Raw genomic sequence first — 18,722 nt, 5'->3', positions numbered from 1 at the left:
GTTGTTCAGGTTGACAAACATGATAAATACGTTGGACTCCCCACGGAGTTGAGCTATTCAAAAGATGAAGCATTTAGTTTCTTGACTAAGAAGATTGAGAAGAAGACTCAAGGGTGGAGAGATAAAACCCTAAGTGTGGCCGGAAAAGAGGTTCTTATTAAAGTCGTGTTGCAGTCGATTCCCAATTATGTTATGAGTGTTTTTGAACTTCCAAAACACCTCTGTGATGCCATGCAACAACTGTTAGCCAATTTTTGGTGGGGTGATAAAGGTGATGCTAGGAAGATACACTGGCTTGCATAAGATCGCCTGTGTCGTCCGAAGTGTGAAGGGGGTATGGGTTTCAGAAACATGATATTTTTCAACAGGGCTCTCCTAGCAAAGTAAGGATGGAGAATCATACAGAGGCCGCACTCGTTGGTTGCAAGGTTGCTAAAAGCCAGGTATTTTCCAGAAACCTCTTTTATGCATGCTTCTATTGCCTACGATCCTTCATATGCCTGCATAACATTTTAGCCGGCATAAGTGTCTTGGAGTTGGGGGTCCTTTTCAGGATTCGCAATGGGAATGATGTTTCGATATGGCATGACCCTTGGGTGCCCCTTCCCCATCATTTTAGAGCTTTCTCACAACTCATGTCTGGTACGGAGGATTGGTTGGTGAGGGGCTTGATAGACCAGGAGGATAATGAATGGCTGCTACCAGTTATGCATGAATTGTTCATGGAGGAAGAGGTCCAGCTTATTGCGAGTATCCCTCTTAGCGGAGGGCAAGCTCAGGAGCCTATAGTGTGGCATTTTGATAAAAGAGGAGCCTATAGTGTTAAAAGCAGGTACAATCTAGCCCGGGAGCATGCACAACGCAATATGCAGGCGTCCTCATTAGGGGTGGGCTCACGAAACCGAAAACCGAAAAAAACCGAGCCGAAAGCCGAACCGAAGCCGAAAACAACCGAACCGAAAAAAAACCGCACCGAAACAAAAAAAACCGAACTGAACCGAACCGGTTCGGTTCGGTTTTCGGTTTTAGGGGGTCAGAAACCGACCTGACCCGAACCGAACCGAACTCCCAAAAAACGACGTCGTTTTGTTTAAAGTCAGAAACCCTAAGAATGGTCGCGATATAAAACGTCTCTCACACAGCCGCACGCCCACTTCGATGGTTCTGCACTTCTGCCTCTCTTCCTCTCTTCAATGGTTTTGCACTTCTGCCTCTCTTCCTTTCTTCACGAGTAAGAGGATTAAGGTGCATGGGAGGCTGGGGACAAGCTGTGACTGTTTGGTGCGGTCGAACCTCATCTAGTCATGCTCTTCCTTCTAGGGTTTTATTGGATCAGCAAAACCTATGGGATAGCGGATGCTGCTGCTGGAACAATCGAAGTCTGAGGTATGTTACTTGTATCGAAATTCAGTTAAAGATCGTTCAATCATTATGATATTGTCGATGGTAATCCTGGATTTGTTTTGTTGGTGCAGAGATCTGGCCTCATCAGATCTGGGAAGTGGGTTTTCTCTAGGACTACGGGAGTGGTGGATCTGTGCTGATTTGGGCAAAGGCAGTAACTTGAGAAGAATCCTCAGGTTTGTGCTCCTGCAGCAAAGTATCTTTCTCTCTCGTTCAATTTCTTCTGTAGATGATTAAATGCAAAAAGAGTTGTATTTTTGTTGCTGAAAATTGTGACTTCACTAATTCTGACAGGACCCGCCCCGAATTTCACCCTGAAATCCGAGGTGGCCCTGCGGGGCCCACCTTAGAGATAACTCTACCGAGAACTGGTCGAGTCACCCCTAAAGTGGACTACCCAAAATAGTAACCCACAATAGATCAGAGCCAAACAAAGAAGTGCGGAAGCTATTCGTCAACTATGCCTCGATCCATGTACGCCCGACCTCAACTAATAGCGCCTGCAAACTGGGCATTAGAAACCGAAAGGCCCAGGGGAAAATAGACGAAAAACGTTAGCGTGAGTGGACAAAAATAAACAATTTAAAAGAAAAAGGATTTCATACTTTCCCTCATTTATTTCAATAAAAACCGATGCATGCAACAATTAGAAAAACACATTTAGCTTTAAATCCAAAAATTCCAAAACAATAAATCAACTAGCCTCGCTAGTCACGACATTCGAAAACTATATCGTAAAACCGAAATCTCGTTTCTCAAAAAGATAAGACCAGCCCCGCTGGCTACAGTGAAAATCGGACTAGCCCCGCTAGTCAAGCAACGATAAAATATGGGGAAGAAGTTTCACCATACGAAAGAAGGGAGCCTCCCAGGCTCGGGTCGGAGTGTCCCACACTCTGGAGCATCCCATGCTCTGCTCTTACTCACCCACAAACACATAGTAAGCAGGGAGGAGTACTAATAGGCTAGCTAGCAATAAATATGACGACCCAGGTATGGCGGGTAAAAACTAATAAAATCCAATAAATCCTTAAGGCTTCCCCATGTCCCACGAATAAAGAAAAACGCGGGTACGATTCCCAACCGTACCCGGAAATTCTCGTAAAACGTCGTATAAATCAACAGCGTGTCCCACACGCTAAGAAAATAATTAGATCATCAACAAGGCATTCCCAATGCCAAAACCGAAAGTCGATAGATAAATAAGAAATAACTGCATCGAAATCCCATTTCGAAAAGCTTTCCAGAAATCTCAAAACAACGAATAGAAATATAATTAATTCCGGAAATCACCTCGGAAAAATAATTCATCGAAATTCAATATCAATTAGAAATTCGAATCCGAGCATAACGAATTAATAACCGAAATTCACAACCGGTATAAATCATAATTACTTCATGAAAATCATTATTGAAAGCAAATCCACGAGATAAATCGAAATCAAATTCCAAAATCAATTCATATGCTCGGAAAATAATATGTTAAATAAATAAAGCATACTTTAATAAAAAAATGCATGCATCACTTATTTGAAAACAAAAGTCCAGTCACAGTACTAGTTGGCGACCACGCAAACGAGTCCATTCATCTAGCCGTAGCTCGCAACATTGCCCTGTACACAATTATATTTCCGTAAACGGCAATTCGAATAAATAATTACGAACCTAAACGAAACCTAAAAATCCCTATCTCCATTACTTCTCAAATTCCACCCAAATCTCTTCCACAACACCAATTCCTCAATTTACATATTCCACAACGAAAACGAGGGAAATCCAACGGCCGGATTTCCCACAATTCCATCACAAAACTTCAAACTTCGGAAATTCACAAACAATTCCAAACTCCTCCAAAATTCACCAAACTTCACATACAAGCTCTATGATAATTATAGAATTTAACTAGCCAGAAAATGAAATTAAAAAGCTACCCTAGCCGCCGCTACCGCCGCCCACAGTGGCGGCGCCGCCGCCACCGCCACCAGCTCCGATGGCCACCAAATTTTGGCAGCACCATCATCTCAACATTTCAAACACTTTTCTCAACTACCACAACCCGAGAAAACAACTAGACCTAGGTTAACAATTAAGAAAACAGTAAACCCAGATTTATGAATAGTACCCAGAAATTCAAACCTTCGATTCTTCCTCCACGCTTCAAATCGCTGCAAAACATTTGGGGAGCATCATCTACATCGCAAGGCGCTTCCAAATGATTATGGTTCGTCGCCAGAGGTGGCCGGAATCGGGAGAAACTGGCGTTGACCAAACTGCCACCAAAAAGTTCTCGGCGTCGATTCGTGGTTTTTCGGTCAAGTCACGGCGAGCCACCACCACCAGCGAGTCCAGGAGGAGGAGACGAAGCTAGGGGTGGTCGCGGTTCATCCCCAGGTGGCCGGAAACGGAAACTAGCCGGAGCTGCAGAGGAGAGAGAGAGAACCGGGAAGGAGAGAGAGAATCGCGCGGGGAGAGAAAGAGAGTAAGAAAAAAATATCAACCCCAACAGTAACTTTTTCAAATTTATACTACTTATCATGAACAGTAACTTCTACCTTTTCGCTTATAACTTTCGCATACGAACTCCGATTTTTACGTACCACGTATGCACGCGCTCGGTTTAACGTCCTCTACAACTTTCATGCAGAACATTTTCTCAAATTTTGACCCGAACAAAAAGTCAATTTTTAGGGCCACTAAAAGTATCGAAACAAAGTAAAAAGTGACAGTAAGTGTCGTTTACCGTCCGAATGACTAGTAAACCGGTAAATTCAGGTTCGGGACGTTACAAATTCTGTAACATAATCCCAATTATATCTCAATTCAATTGCTTCACCATGTCATTTCAGGGGAAGAAGTCCAGATCTGATTATGTTCTTTCTGCACTTTCAGAGATTAAGAGTGATCTGGATCGTAGGTGCTACTGGTATGCTTATGTTTTTCCCGATTCCCTACATGTGATGCCAAAAGATTTTATTTGCCTTATAAATCATTGTTCAAATGCTCTGTACAGGTCATATTAGGAGACAAGGTAGTGCTTCTGTTGCAATGACAGATGGAGAAACTGGTTATACTCACTACCTGATCCTCTTCGTAGCCTTGTACTGTTTTATCTTCACTTACACTAGTTTTGCTTTCTATCATTGCTTTACCATAGAAACAAGACATAAAAAATTTGTGTGTCATTGCTTCAGTTTTTAAGCGTGGTGTTTCTTTCTTCCTTATTTGGTTTTGCTAGTGTTTGTATATGTTTCTTACTGGACAAAAATGTGTCTGGAATCAATTTATTTTACATTATTCTACAACCACCCATTATGAAGATGTGCTTTCTCATTGTCACATTATAGTATAAGAACCACTTGTATTATGTACGTATAAATAAAGCTTCTATGCTTTAATTTAAGCATGAGACCTTGATATTAGATGGCTTTGTAATGATAATTAACTTGCCATATTTTGAGACATGCTAAACCATTCCTTCTAGTCAAATCGTTTCCTCCATAGGCAGTTCAAGGTATTAAGTGTAATAGATTTGAGTTCAAGGTATTAACTTCAATATGTTTTCAATATAACAATGGCTCAGCCCACTTTTATCTTTTCTCTCTAGCTGTGATTCCCAGTTCCCTACTGGTGTATTCCTGTCTAAATTTTTGTTCCATTTGTTCCACATCAGTTTAGATTGCAATGAGAACTTGTGGTCTAGGCATTGTATGTCTCAGTTTTGTAGACAACTAAAAGCAGCATAATAGTTATGTATATCTGTGGCATTTTCATATTGATTTGGATTTAGAGATTGACTCTCATTTTGTTTGATCTGAAATGTAGGCAGGACCTGTGCCAGAGATTACATGGGAGTGAGTTTTCTTTACTGTGGCTTTGCCAATATCAAAATTCTGAAGTCTTTGTAAATGCGTAAGTTCTGAAGGCTTAGCCAATATCAAAGTTCATTTATTAATCATGACTTGTTTGCTGTAAATGGGAATTAGATTCACAGTTTCATTTTTGTTGTAAAGTACAATGCTTGCTCGACTGTTTTTTTTCTTATTAATCTCTAGCTGTTACATCATCAAAGCTTTGTTGACTCTTGTCAATAGTTCCAGTACCTTTTCTTTTCTTAAACTCAAGGCTTGTGTTTTTCGAACATGCACAGAAAACTAGTTGAGGAGCCAGAGCTGCAGAGGAGTTTTCCTGTGTTTGCTTTAGAGGTATGTTCTTGCATGTTCACACAATTAATAAAAAATAAAACTGACCTTATGATTTCTTTACGTTCCCCCATCCATTTTCCAGTCACTTTTAATGTTTTCTTCTCTCGGGAGCTTGTACATATGAACCAATTGTGGCCTTTATCTATATTTCAGTTTTGACAATTTGACAACTATGTGCTATTCAAGAATGTGGTTCTCAATGTTTTGTGATGAATGTCGTTCTGCAGCTTAATAATAAGGTGAATTTTCTGAATGCAGGAAATTTTGGAATCTCGTTAGATATCCAAACCTCACATTTGGACTTTTCGAACCCTCGACGGAAGAGGGATTAATTATTGTGTTTTTATTTTTTGGGTGTTTCAATTATGTGTTGATTAATGGTTTGCTCTTTATTTTTTAACACAGGCAAGCCCAGAAATTCAAAGCAAGCCCAGAAATTCAACGCACAACCCAGAAACACAGGCAAAATCGAAGCAGCCCAAACCCACGTCAAACAGAAACACAAAACAAAAAAAAAACCAAACCACATTCTCTTACCTCTTTCCGGCAGTCGCTAATCTGGCTAAAGCTTTCGTCTTCACTCCTCACAGCCACAGCAACAGAAGCGCAAGAGGTGAGAGGGCAAAACGCGATTTCTCAGATTCTCAGAATTTCGAAGAAAGTGAGAAGGGAAACAGTCTGTTTCCCTCTTAAATTCAATCTCCAAAGCATCAGGGCCGTTGAAGCCGAAAAGCCCACAACCACAGGATCACTACACGTGTCCCACGTCTCGAAAACCGTCAGTTGAGGGGACGGGCATTTATTGCACAACTCAGTATGCCCCACGTGGCTGACATGCACCGCCTACCCCATCGGGTACCAGGAGGCTCCAACTCTCTCTACCCCATCGGGTATCAGAGCCAAGTCCTCTCTCTACCCCATTGGGTATCGGAGAGTCAATTCCTCCACCCCATCGGGTATCAGAGCCAAGTTCTCTCTCTACCCCATCGGGTATCAGAGCCAAGTTCTCTCTCTACCCCATCGGGTATCAGAGCCAAGTTCTCTCTCTACCCCATCGGGTATCAGAGCCAAGTCCTCTCTCTACCCCATTGGGTACCGGAGACTCACATCCTCTACTCCATTGGGTACCGGAGAGTCAATTCCTCCACCCCATCGGGTATCAGAGCCAAGTTCTCTCTCTACCCCATCGGGTATCCGAGCCAAGTCCTCTCTCTACCCCATTGGGTACCGGAGACTCACATCCTCTACCCCATTGGGTACCGGAGAGTCAATTCCTCCACCCCATCGGGTATCAGAGCCAAGTTCTCTCTCTACCCCATCGGGTATCAGAGCCAAGTCCTCTCTCTACCCCATTGGGTACCGGAGACTCACATCCTCTACCCCATTGGGTACCGGAGAGTCAATTCCTCCACCCCATCGGGTATCAGAGCCAAGTTCTCTCTCTACCCCATCGGGTATCAGAGCCAATTCCTCTACCCCATTGGGTACCGGAGGCTCAACCCTCACCCTATCGCAGCGTGTAGATTAGCTACCTACAGCGTAACCCGCTCAAGATATCCCTTGAACGGGAACTTGGGGGACTCCCTATAGGCTAACTAGTGCCAAACTTCCGAGACAATAATAAGTCCCCACCCAAGAAACATCTTGAACGGGAACTTGGGGGACTTGTACATACTAGGGAAGTCTCAACTAAGTTTGGCACTATCGGCTGGGCCCCATCGGTACTCCCATGTACTATACCATGGGCCGGGTTCACGACCCACCATGGCGAGGCCCATTTGGGATGCCACCCCGGGCACCCAGGGCCCTGGGCAAGGCCAACACAGCCCAACTATTTACACAACAGGAGGACTGATATGGCATCAGAAGAACAACTGGTGTCCCACATCGAAGATGGGGGAGACTTCCTTCACATGCTCGAGTATATAGGCATTAGCACAACCACCTTTTACGGGTAATAACTCCTTTGTCTACTATTTACTTACTATACATCAATATTAGCTTCTCACTCAAGCATCGGAAAGGTGTAAACCGTCCGGCACGGTTTACTCCTCTAAGCGTGTGTTCTTGGTACAGGATTTAGGAGGCGCATCGGTACCCCAGACGGTATAGCATTCTGTGTGAGGTACCCGGAGAAAGCCACCAGAAACAGGCATAGATTGCATAGCAAAGTTCCCATTCGATGCCATAGTATTACTCATGTATGCAGTAGCAATGTTGACATTATTTGACAAAATAGCTGACTGTGGTGGACAAGCCATTTGAGTAACTAGACTTGTAGGAGTACTAGTAAGAGCACTGATATTGGACTTGGCCACAACAGGTACATGACATGTAGAAGTGTTATTATAATCAATATGATTTTTACCACGTTGGGGCACAATAGTAGAGGGTATAACAAATATTGAACTTCCAAAATGAGAGTCAAGGAATGACATAGAGCTATTATTTGCAACCACTATTTTTAAGGGTGTCACTTGGTGAGTTTTATGCTTCAACTCAAGTTCAAATTCAGCAGAGAGAAGTAAAGACCTTAATTCCTCCATGCTTATAGGATTTTTCCCTCTTATAATTTGTCTAGTGTGACCATACTCACAAGGGATGTAATATCCTGGAAATTTATTATTAATCTCTGATGATTTTTCGAAATTTATTAAGTTGATTGTTGGGACAATTTCGGGATTCAAAGGTGGAGCGAAAGTGTTTCTGACGAATAATTACTCGAAACGTTTTATTTTCGAGGGGTCAAGCAGTTGAATTTTTATTCGTTGGGTTTCTCAGAAAACTTCCTTCACAAAAATTGTAGAGCGCGTCGATACGAGTTCGTGGACATGCGGAACGTGAAAATCAGAGTTCGTATGAAGAAGTTATGGCCATCGGAAAAGGTTTCATTTTTTGCATAACGGACGAATTTTTGTGAAAATTGCAAAAAAGGACAGGTTTCCTTTTTTGGAAACCTGGCCTCTCTTTCTCTCTCCCCGAGCCCGAGTCGCCCTCTCTACTTCGTCCGATGATTTCTCCGCCGTCCGATCACCGTTGGCCACGTCACGAGTTGCTTTAGCTTCGCCTCATCCTCCTCTACACGTCTGTGGTTGTATCATCGCTCAATTCGAGCTATGAAAGGTGCAGCAAGGCGAGGAATATCTGCGGCGGCGCAGCGTCGGACCCAGATCGGAACTTCTGACTCCGGCTACCATAACCGATGATTCTTGTGGGCTTTTGGAGCCCAGAGGACGTAGAAGTTTTCCCCCAAGGTTGTTTGCAACTATTCAAAGTGTGGAGGTCAAATTTTGAAGATTGGGATTCTAGGGTTCATCGAGTTTCAGAGCTTTCGAGGTAAATTCCGGCCATATGGCTTCGATTCAGACTTTGTGCTAGTTATGAATGTTGATGCACTTGTTGAGAGGAAGAGTTTAGCATAGGTCTCGCCGCCCAATTTGAAGGTCGGCGGCGGCTCTGCCACCGTCTGTGGGGAGTTTTCCAGCGACTTCCGGCCACCCTAGGGACAGTTTCTGTTCCTGATTTCGATCTACTCGTCGATACGAAACAAGCTATATATGCCTAAAATTCAATTCAAAACAGAAGAATCTCTGTTCATAAAGCAATCGTTATTCGTAAGAAGATGAAATAACCAGATAGTTGAAATCAGCTCCGTTGGTCTCATTCATACATAAGCAAAATAGCAAATGCCTGTATAATCAAACAATCAGAGAGAAAGAGAGACAGAAGAACCCTCCATATGGTGGAGCCGTGGAGGACCAGAAATTGATGAAGAGAACGAATGTAAATTAGAGGAGGAATCGAGCAAGCGCTCCATCACAATTGGATATGGTGGACTCGATCTTTATTTTCATTGACGGTGTTTCAGGATTTCGCAAAGCAAGCGTTCCGTAAACACGGATGAAAAAAACGCAAGGGACGACCTGCTTTAAATATTTGTGATTTTCTACAGCAATTTAAATAAAAAAAAACACAGGTATTAAAGTTTTACCAAACGGGCTGAAAGCCCAAAACAATAAAAATAAGCAGAAATTGTCTTCAAACCTCAATACCAAGAGGAGCCTACATGTCTCCTAAGAAAGTTTAGTAGGAGACTGCCATACGTTTAAACTTTCATGTTTGTTATTAATAATAAGTTTGATATTGTGATGGTAACCGGAAGAACAAGCCTGAAAATCGATTTGGTCATTGCACATCTCTAGTGTATACTAGAAAGTTTACTCGCGCGATGCCGCGGGCTAGAGTTGTTACATTAAGATTAAGAAAGTAAGGGTTCTCCTGCTATCAATCACCAGACATTAACGTAAATTCAACTAAAATTTATATAAAAGGGGCGTTCATTCAGTGATAGAATATATTGTTTCGCCCTAGATCTAGGAGATGCATTTTGTATGCATCATATCTATAAACAAAAAAATAGTTAGTTTGATTTTGTTACAAAATACTGCCATGTAGGGAGCAAAAAAGATGTTCATGGCTTGATTCGCTGCTAATTGACATTGCTTAAAAGTGTAAAAACCATTAGCTTTTCAAAAAAATGGTATATGTCATTGCAGTTCATGTCTTGATGAACAGCAACAAGACAATGAAACCTACACTTTTTTGCATGAAATCTGTAGAGTCCACAAAAAACAACAACAAAATCCTGAAATTAATCACACAGTTAGGTATTCCATCACAACACCTATTTCTGAAATCTGTTTACGCAGTCAATTGCATAATATTATAACTTTTATCAATAGATCACCAAGCCTCTAAATCCTGCGAAGTATCTAACCTCCAGACATAGCTTTTCATGAAATAAAAAAAAATGCATATATGAAGCACACATCAAATACATAAGACCACCTCATACCAAAAGAAATTTTTGCAACTAAAGATTACAGATTAGCCTCAATCTAAATGCAAAACAGATTCCAACTTCGTAGTGGCTAATCTAACCATTATCATACATTTACCATATAGCAAAGATCGATAGCAAAAGAAAATTAATAAACAATATACATAAGAGCTTGTAAATCAAAAAGAAAAATATCAAATAATGAAAATAACAGGTTTCTTTCTAGCTTCTGGGTGTGTGAAGGTGGCTGCCAAACACATAGAAAAGCCAAAAACCACTAATTTCTAATGGACATAATATATACAATTAGTCAAACTATATATTGCACATAATTGCATTCAAATAATATTTCAGATACTCTCATTACCATTAATGCAATCCTTACAGAGCAACCAAATGCCTATGCCTATGCCTAACCTTAGTGAGGACTGCAATTTCTGCTTGAAACTCATTCAACCCCTTAGTACCCACTGCCACAGATTCCATCCTTATAACAGCGATTTTGGTCCCATCATGCAATTCATCTTTACAAACAACTCCAAATCGTCCTCTACTTAATATATTATCCTCACTATCAAGTGCCACAAACCACTTGATACACTATAATACCATAAATTCCACTCAAACAAACAATAATATGCTAAATAATGTTCATAAGTAAATCAAACAAAAAAAAATTATAAGTATGACGATGTTTCGGCTGCGGTTGAAAATCCCTGTGCTTGTGCTTAGATTATATTTAGATATTTTTAGATTGAAATAGAAGATTTGCAATTGCAATTTTCTCATGTTTTATGAATCTGAATTGCTACTGTGCTTTGTATTTGTCCCTTTTGGGCTTCTGTAAATATTGTGGAATTATATGCGTAATTGGTAAGCAAAGTAGCATTGTGTCATTCTTCATTGGGGGAAGAGAAAGGTGAAATACACCAAATTGTGATGGTGACTATTTACATCTTCTCCAGAAGAAGAAGAATGTGCCTGGTTATTTTTGGAACTGTTAATGAAAGGTTAGGACAAAATCACAAATAGAATAATAGATTTCTAACTAAAGAGCCCTTCTGTTTCTCTCTACAACTAAAGTGTACAGTTCCCATTGTTACTGGGATCATCCATCTAATGCATAATCACAATTTCTACAACACAATATTCTACTTGAAACGACACAACTGATCTATGGCTACGTCTAACAAAATGCTTCAAATCAAACTCATGACGGAACAAATAGAGTACGTGTAATCCGATTCTAAATTGGAAAGTATCATAGATGCAGAAAAATTACCAAGCAACAAATGCTTTCACTCTTTATGAAATTACAATTGATCTCATCCTCACCAACTTCAAGCTCTCAGCTACCTGCAAAAGCAAGAGCACGTCTAAGATATAGCACTAAGCAAGAGAAAATAGGTAATATCAGGCACTTCTATTAAAAAGAGCGTGAAAGGTATCAAAGTGACAACGAGATCTCCAACAACTAATATTATCAATTTTATTAGTAGTCATAAATAGTAAGAACCTCTATCAGATCAACAATGACAGGTTGTCAAATTTAAACATGGCTCAGTATTCAAACAACACTACTAAAACCTCAAAAATAGCAAACCAATCAAAAATATCAGAATCAATTCCAACATGGTTTAGTAACTTAAGCAACTTTGCTCTATCCTATCAAAAAAAAGAAAGAAGCAATCACCTATTGTAGTAATGCATTGCTTGCCAAAATCCACACACCAATCCTAGACTAACAAATTGACAGACCACACATGTACATATCCACAGCCTAGGCTATTCTTGTTTCAAAATATCAAAAGACACAACTGATAGGCAACTGAGAGAGCATTAATAAAAAGACCAGACCATGCAAACTTGATTTCAAGTTGTTTGATCATCTATGAAATAAACAGAAAGTTGTGCAGATATATCAACAGTAAAAAACAAAATGCATACAAACACAGAACCCTTAGTAGCAGCATAAATGCAGAAAAATGAGGTCAAAATGCAAAATATTTTTAAGTGCCTCAAAGTGCTAAAAGCAAATAAAATTAATCTCATATTATGAGCCTGCAAACTAATACATTCTTATCATTGTTTGCTGTATGGCATATATAGACCAGTATACGTCAAAAATGGCGTAAGTTCTTTCATTCTCTCCTTAGAGGCTAATAAAGAATTATTTTTTGTTAAGGTAATGGTAGTGAAGAAGTTGAATACAGACCTATACCTGGCGCTCCAACCAATGGTAGTCTATCAGGAACAAATGAGTCTAAAAGAAAAGAGGTATCGTTTTGCAGCCTGAATTTCAGTTGACACAGTGTTGTAGGGACTGACTTTCTGTATCCTTCTCAGGTTTCTATTGTTGAGAATATTTGCTGGAAGGAACTTGGACTTCTGGTTGTTGTCTAGATCTTAATACTTGCGTTGCAGATTGCTAAGGTTCTTAATTTTCACAGTGGTTGAGTTTCCTTAGAAACTTATCTAGTTGTTTTAAATATATAATGATGAGTCTTCCTGTGGTTCCAGTACTTGGAAGGGTTTTACGTTTGGTAATGTTCTTCAGCAAGGTTATAGATTGTAATTACAGAATGGATATGTGTGTTTCCCAACTAATGCAACTGATCAATATGTCAACAAATTTAGGAATTAGTCTTAGGAGTGCAGGCCTGTTCGCATCCTAATATAGGAGTGCAGTATAACTTGAATCCTAATCGAAACTGCAGATCAATCTCAATAAGTCTGACGATGTTATGCTTTACTCAATTAACCAAACCATTCAAAGTAAACTCATCACACATAACACAAGATCTGTTGACGCAGTAAAACCCTCCAAAGAGGTAAACAACTGCGGGCACTATGCCGGTGAACAATTCACTATATGAATATGAAAGTACATAAAGATCTTACACAACTCATCTACTAGAACCAATCTAGTGGGCAGCAGTGTCTCCTCGTCTTTGCTACTTCCAAATCAGCGACCTTGTTCTCCTTTGTCAATCTTGAGATGGCACAACTCTTACCTCGGTTGTCAATCACCTCAAGGCACAAATCATGCATGAACTACCAACACACATGAAGCATAAAACCAGAAAACTTTTTTGACAGAAAAAGCTTGGGATTTGATAATCCTTCAAAAGCTAAACAAGGAACAGCTTATAAAGAATTCTCACATGAAACTTTAGCTTAATGCTTTCTGAAGATAAAGGCAGAAAACTCTCAAGAAGGCAACGACCAAATATTCTGATATATTCCACCACTTGAACAACCCTAAGGGGGGTGTATTGTATTTGGATTTGTGCAGACTTTTTTTAAATGACAGACTTTTTGAAAAGTCCACAGACTCTTTAAAAAGTTGATAGACTATTATGGATTTCTTAAAACCATTGATTTTAGCAACAGACTTTTATTGATTCATGAAAATCTATATACTTTATTATGAATGACTTCTACAGATTTCCTAAGATGTACAAAATATTAAAAAAAAAAAAAACAAACAAAAACAAAAAACAAAAAAAATTAAAACAAATGCAGCTCAAACACAAAACAAAATAATAACTTGTTGTCTCTTCAATGCTCCAATATCTTCTAATAGAAATTGACTCAAATAAATGATTGTTAGTCTGTCTAGCGAGTTTGTTCTTATTCCTAATCTCCCAACAACATAAATATACAATATAGATCACTTGATGTTTATGGTTAATTATTCTCATCAATTTTGTTTTCGCCAATTAACATATCTTGTAGCAATATTGGTCAATGTCTTGATCTATAATCAATCAATTGAAATTCAATTGTTCAACCTTTTTTTGAACCATAATATAAATTCAAATTAATGAGAATAATTAATTAATAAGATAAAATTTAGTTTTAGGGTTTCATAAATCAAATTAATGAGAATAATTAATTAATAAGATAAAATTTAGTTTTAGGGTTCAAGGTCTTAGGGTTAGACCACAATATTTGAGTTTTAGGGTTTCATAAATCATTTTTATTGCTATTAGGGTTTCAAAGTACCACAATTGAAAAAAAATAAACAAAAATCACATTCAACAACTACAATGAACATGTTGGGTATCAAAAAAGGTTGATATCATAAAAGGGGAAATTCTACAATATGTTAACGTATAACATGCATACAATTGCCTTAAAGTGGTAAAATGAGTCCTCAAAATAGTAATATTAGTCCTCAAAGTAGTAACATGAGTCCTTAAAGTGGTAAATTTTCTTAGTTATCACATGAGTTCTCAAGTGATCAATGAGTTCTTAAAGTGGTAAAATGAGTCCTCAAAGTAATAAAAAAAGTTGATGTATGAGAAACATTAACATACCATAGCCTTACCCGAACATGTTGGGTATCAAAAAAGGTCCTTACCCTCATAAAAGATTAGAGAAAAGACAAAAAATTAAGAAAGAGAGATGATGAAGGACAAATTCTTCGTGCGTGGAGAGAAGAACTTTGATAGACCTTTTTTTTTTTTTTTTTTTTTGAAGAGGAAACTTTGATAGACTTTTTGAAATCTTTGGTCGGGAGGCTGGAAAATTATTGGAGTTTGGTATGTATAGTTAACACTACAAAGTCCATGATTATCCATGATTTTCTAATTCCATAAGTATGAATGATATTTTGAATACCTCTGTACTTTTATTCATTTTTAAAAGTCCTAATTGAATACCCCTAGATTTTGGTGGAATTCATGAAGTCTTTAAAAATCCTAATTGAATACCTCAAGACTTTCATGGACTGTTAAAAGTCTATATTGAATACACCCAGACTTTTAAATTCCATAGATTTCTTTAAAAGTTCCAATAATTCCATATACAATACACCCCCCTAAGAGAAACATATATATATAGGAGAGGACGAGCTAGGGTTTCTGATGTACATGGGCTTCATGACGTCTTTTAAAAAGCATGGATTAAAATAGAATCATCATTTAGAAAAGCCCATAAACCAATTTAAGAAAGTTTGAATGCTTTGGATAAAACCATATGAAAATTCGCATATCAATGCATTACGATTGAAAAGATTTTCGCATCCTACAATAGGATTTAAAGACAAGTTCAGTCCTAACCTCTTGACAAGCATGCACATGTATGCAAGACATACCTGATTGATGAGAGTGGTACATGAATTCAGCTTGAAGCATTCCATTCTTTCAAGGATCCAAGAGTAGAAAGCTATTACAAGAAACGATGACTCTTGGTTGTTGCGCTTAGGAAATGCCAATCAAAATAAACATTGCACTAACATAGATGGAGGATTGACAATATGAAGAATATCAACATTTGGTTTGATAATGGGTTTGGATCAGATTTCCCTATGAGATCATTCTTTTATATCTTCTGGACCAACTAATCCTAATGAGATAGTTAAAGATTATATTTTTGATGGAGAGTGGATGTATTCAAGCTATAATGTTGTTGATAATAACGTTGGGCATAGGATTGTACCTGCTGAGTACAACCACCAAAGAACAAAACTTGTCTTGAGTACAATCAAAGACCCAAACTTGTGCAAATTTGTTGAAACAAATCAGATGCTTAAGTCTTACCTTTGAAGTTATTGAATGGGAGTGGACTCCCCGAGATGCGAATCGTGCCGGTCACCTAGCGGCGCCGCTTACCATCCACCACCTTCCCCTGGGCCGCCTGCGGTGGTGGACTGAATATTCCGTTTTGCGCTGATCCTTTCCTCGAGTCTAATGGGTATGTATTGGATCTTTTTTATGTTTTTTGCCTTTTGGGGTGAAATAGCCCGAAGGAGTAGGATTTGATTCCGGCGATGAAAGAATATGCTTGATGAAAACAAAGGGGATTAGGCGAGGAGAGAACGGAAACGAAAATAGAAAAAGAAGCTGATGAACAGACTTTTATTCCTAAACCGAATGGCAGCAGCGTAAAAGAAGAAGAAAGAGGGGTAAGAAGCGTCTTTTCCTCATATACCGGCTCGGCTCGAGCAGGTACTGTTACTAAGCCACACTGTTTATGTGGTGATCTGGATTTTCGTTATTTAATTTTAATAATTAATAATGGACCAGTTGTACGAATTATAAGTGTTTTGCTTGATTCGTATGTTGTTCGTGATGTGAAATTATTTTCAGTCGAACAATTATTCGAAAAGTGTGGATTTAGGGGGGGGGGGGGGCACGAAGGTTGACTTTTTGTATGTTGAGATTCTCCGAAAACTTCCTTTATGAAAGTCGTAGAGCGCATCGATACGAGTTCGTGAACATGCAGAACGCGAAAATCGGAGTTCGTATGAGAAAGTTATGAGTGATTGAAGTTTGGGAAAATTCTATAAATAGGGGTTTCCATTTTCGGAAACTTACTATTTTCATTTTGGAAACTTCCATTTCCGGAAAATTTTCAAACTCTCTGTTATCTCTCTTCAGCCGCGCGACCCGACCCGTATCCGGCAACCTGACCCGGCTTTTTCTCCTATCTCCGGCGACCTCTACCGGTGAAGCAAGCCCAGACCGACTCGTCTCCACTGTGTGTTCCTCCCTGTGACGTCCTCTATCGACGATTTTCACCATGTGCGGCGCTGGAAGGCAGCAACTTTTAGTGCAGTCTGACCCGGTCGGAAATCCTAGCTCCGGCGACGTCGTGGCTTCAAACTTTCTGTTTTGAGTTCGTAGGAGCCTCGTAAATCGATCCATGGTGGTAGTTTTGATCGATTCAGGGTGGTAGTTTTGATCGATTCAGGTTGGAATCAGATCAACTCACTGTGAACAGTGCACGGCAGCTTGTGGCGGTAATCTAGGCTGAGTTGGCTTGAATCCCAGGTATTAAAGTTGTTCTATTTGGTGTTCTTGACATTTTGGACGGTCGGATTAATCTAGTTTTGTGTTTTGGCCGGTGGTGGTTGTAGTGGTTGTGCCACCACCTGTGAGGCATTTTGGCAACCTTCCGGCAATGTAAGCGACAGTTTCTGGTTTTATATATCATCTACTCGTCGATATGAGCGTTTCGATATATAATACGTAATTTTTGGAGATCGTATGAATATGTTGTGATTTTTACGGTTTCGGACCGTTCGATTATTCGATCCGTGAGGATTCGAGCGTTCGATCGACTTGTGGTTTTGACATATCGATCGTAGAAGTATTCTGGAGACATTGAGTGGTCTCAGATGTGGTTTCACCTCGATTGGCATCACTTTTGAGGATTTTAGTTCAAAACGAGGGTTTCGGACTTAAATCGCTTGTGATTCGTTACTAAGTTGAGATCGTATGTGATTAGGTACTTGACGAAGTATTCTTGGACGGATATTTTGTGGTTGTGCTGCTTTGTTCTGTATTGAAAACGCAGTGGAAATTTTGACGTGAGTAATTTCACAATGTTCATTTACGAACGGAGTTACCTTTATCGTTTTGGGAGTTATTTATTTTCCTTAGTTGTGAGTTGTTTAGTGGTTGTTCTGAGTTACTCATACAAGCTTTCATTAGCTTACCGGGTTTGTTGTGTGGCAACCTGGTGCACTATTCAATGGTGTAGGGTTAATCCTGCAGGTCAGAATAATCGTGGCTGAAGCTGAGGTAGCGTCTTTGCAGCTTTACGGTAGGAAGTCATTTTTGTGACTTTACCGTTGATAAAGACTTCCGTTGTGTAGTAAGCTCTGAGGAGCATTTAAGTTTTATTTTGTTGTGACAATTTAATTCGTAAGCTTATGTAATATATGACTCTGTGGAGCGGGTCTGTATTGACATAGTGGGTTCAGCGCATCAATATGTACTTGGTTTAAGGGGAAAAGTTTTCCAGGTATTTTGTATTGATGGTTGAACCATCACGCATGTATAATTTTGAGATTATATATCGATTTTTTGTGTTAAAAATCAGGGGCATGACAGTTCATAAGCTACAGTGCAGCAACCCTGTTTTAGTATATATACAACTTGCAAATTTGCCTGCGCATTGCTGCGGGATTTGTTATTGTTAACGATTTTGTATATAAGGCCTGTTGATGAGCTAATTCATTCAATTGAAGCATGGCAATAAGCTGAATGCATTCACTTGTCACAATCAAGAGACTGGTCATACAGATAACACAAAGCATGCAGAAAACTAATGTACGACATAAAGCTCATGATATATGCATATAATTATGGGTCCTTGACCAAAAGCACAAAATTGAGCAAAAATTATCCCACTTACCCCTGCAACAGATTTTTATTCCCACCCACCCAAATTAACACCAAATGACCATTTTGCCCTCAACTCAATTAAACAATTACTTCAACTGCCACTCACTCACTCACTCACTCACACACACACACACACAC

At 39.4% G+C, this 18,722-nt stretch overlaps 1 protein-coding gene and 1 long non-coding RNA gene across 3 annotated transcripts; one reads left to right on the top strand and one right to left on the bottom strand.

Moving 5' to 3' along the window:
- Positions 1-1,159: 1,159 nt before the first annotated feature.
- Positions 1,160-5,998, top strand: LOC133739471 (uncharacterized). 2 transcript variants are annotated; one of them, XM_062167250.1, is made up of 7 exons: positions 1,160-1,386; positions 1,476-1,580; positions 4,251-4,327; positions 4,415-4,502; positions 5,227-5,313; positions 5,552-5,606; positions 5,865-5,998. In XM_062167250.1, the coding sequence occupies exons 1-7, from the start codon at positions 1,250-1,252 to the stop codon at positions 5,883-5,885; spliced, it is 570 nt and encodes a 189-aa protein (XP_062023234.1). In that variant the 5' UTR covers positions 1,160-1,249; the 3' UTR covers positions 5,886-5,998. The 2 variants fall into 2 exon arrangements, with proteins under 2 accessions (XP_062023234.1, XP_062023235.1); XM_062167251.1 differs by lacking the exons at positions 5,552-5,606; positions 5,865-5,998 and having other exon boundaries at positions 5,231-5,313.
- A 5,489-nt stretch (positions 5,999-11,487) lies between these two features.
- LOC133735247 (uncharacterized) lies at positions 11,488-16,266 on the bottom strand. The gene is made up of 2 exons (XR_009858857.1): positions 15,993-16,266; positions 11,488-11,802 (listed from the first exon to the last, which is right to left on the bottom strand). It is a non-coding gene; the product is annotated as an uncharacterized LOC133735247 (long non-coding RNA).
- Positions 16,267-18,722: the final 2,456 nt, after the last annotated feature.

Source organism: Rosa rugosa, chromosome 3 (genome assembly GCF_958449725.1).
Source record: "Rosa rugosa chromosome 3, drRosRugo1.1, whole genome shotgun sequence".
Taxonomy (NCBI): Eukaryota; Viridiplantae; Streptophyta; class Magnoliopsida; order Rosales; family Rosaceae; genus Rosa; species Rosa rugosa.
Note: the sequence above shows the minus strand (reverse complement) of the source record. Positions and strands in the feature narration are given on the sequence as shown.

Excerpts from the sequence above, each read along its gene's own strand:
- LOC133739471 (XM_062167250.1), top strand. The coding sequence starts at position 1,250 with ATGGGAGGCTGGGGACAAGCTGTGACTGTTTGGTGCGGTCGAACCTCA. Across the intron at positions 1,387-1,475 it reads TGGAACAATCGAAGTCTGAG|AGATCTGGCCTCATCAGATC; the intron begins GTATGTTACTTG and ends TTGTTGGTGCAG. Across the intron at positions 1,581-4,250 it reads AACTTGAGAAGAATCCTCAG|GGGAAGAAGTCCAGATCTGA; the intron begins GTTTGTGCTCCT and ends ATGTCATTTCAG.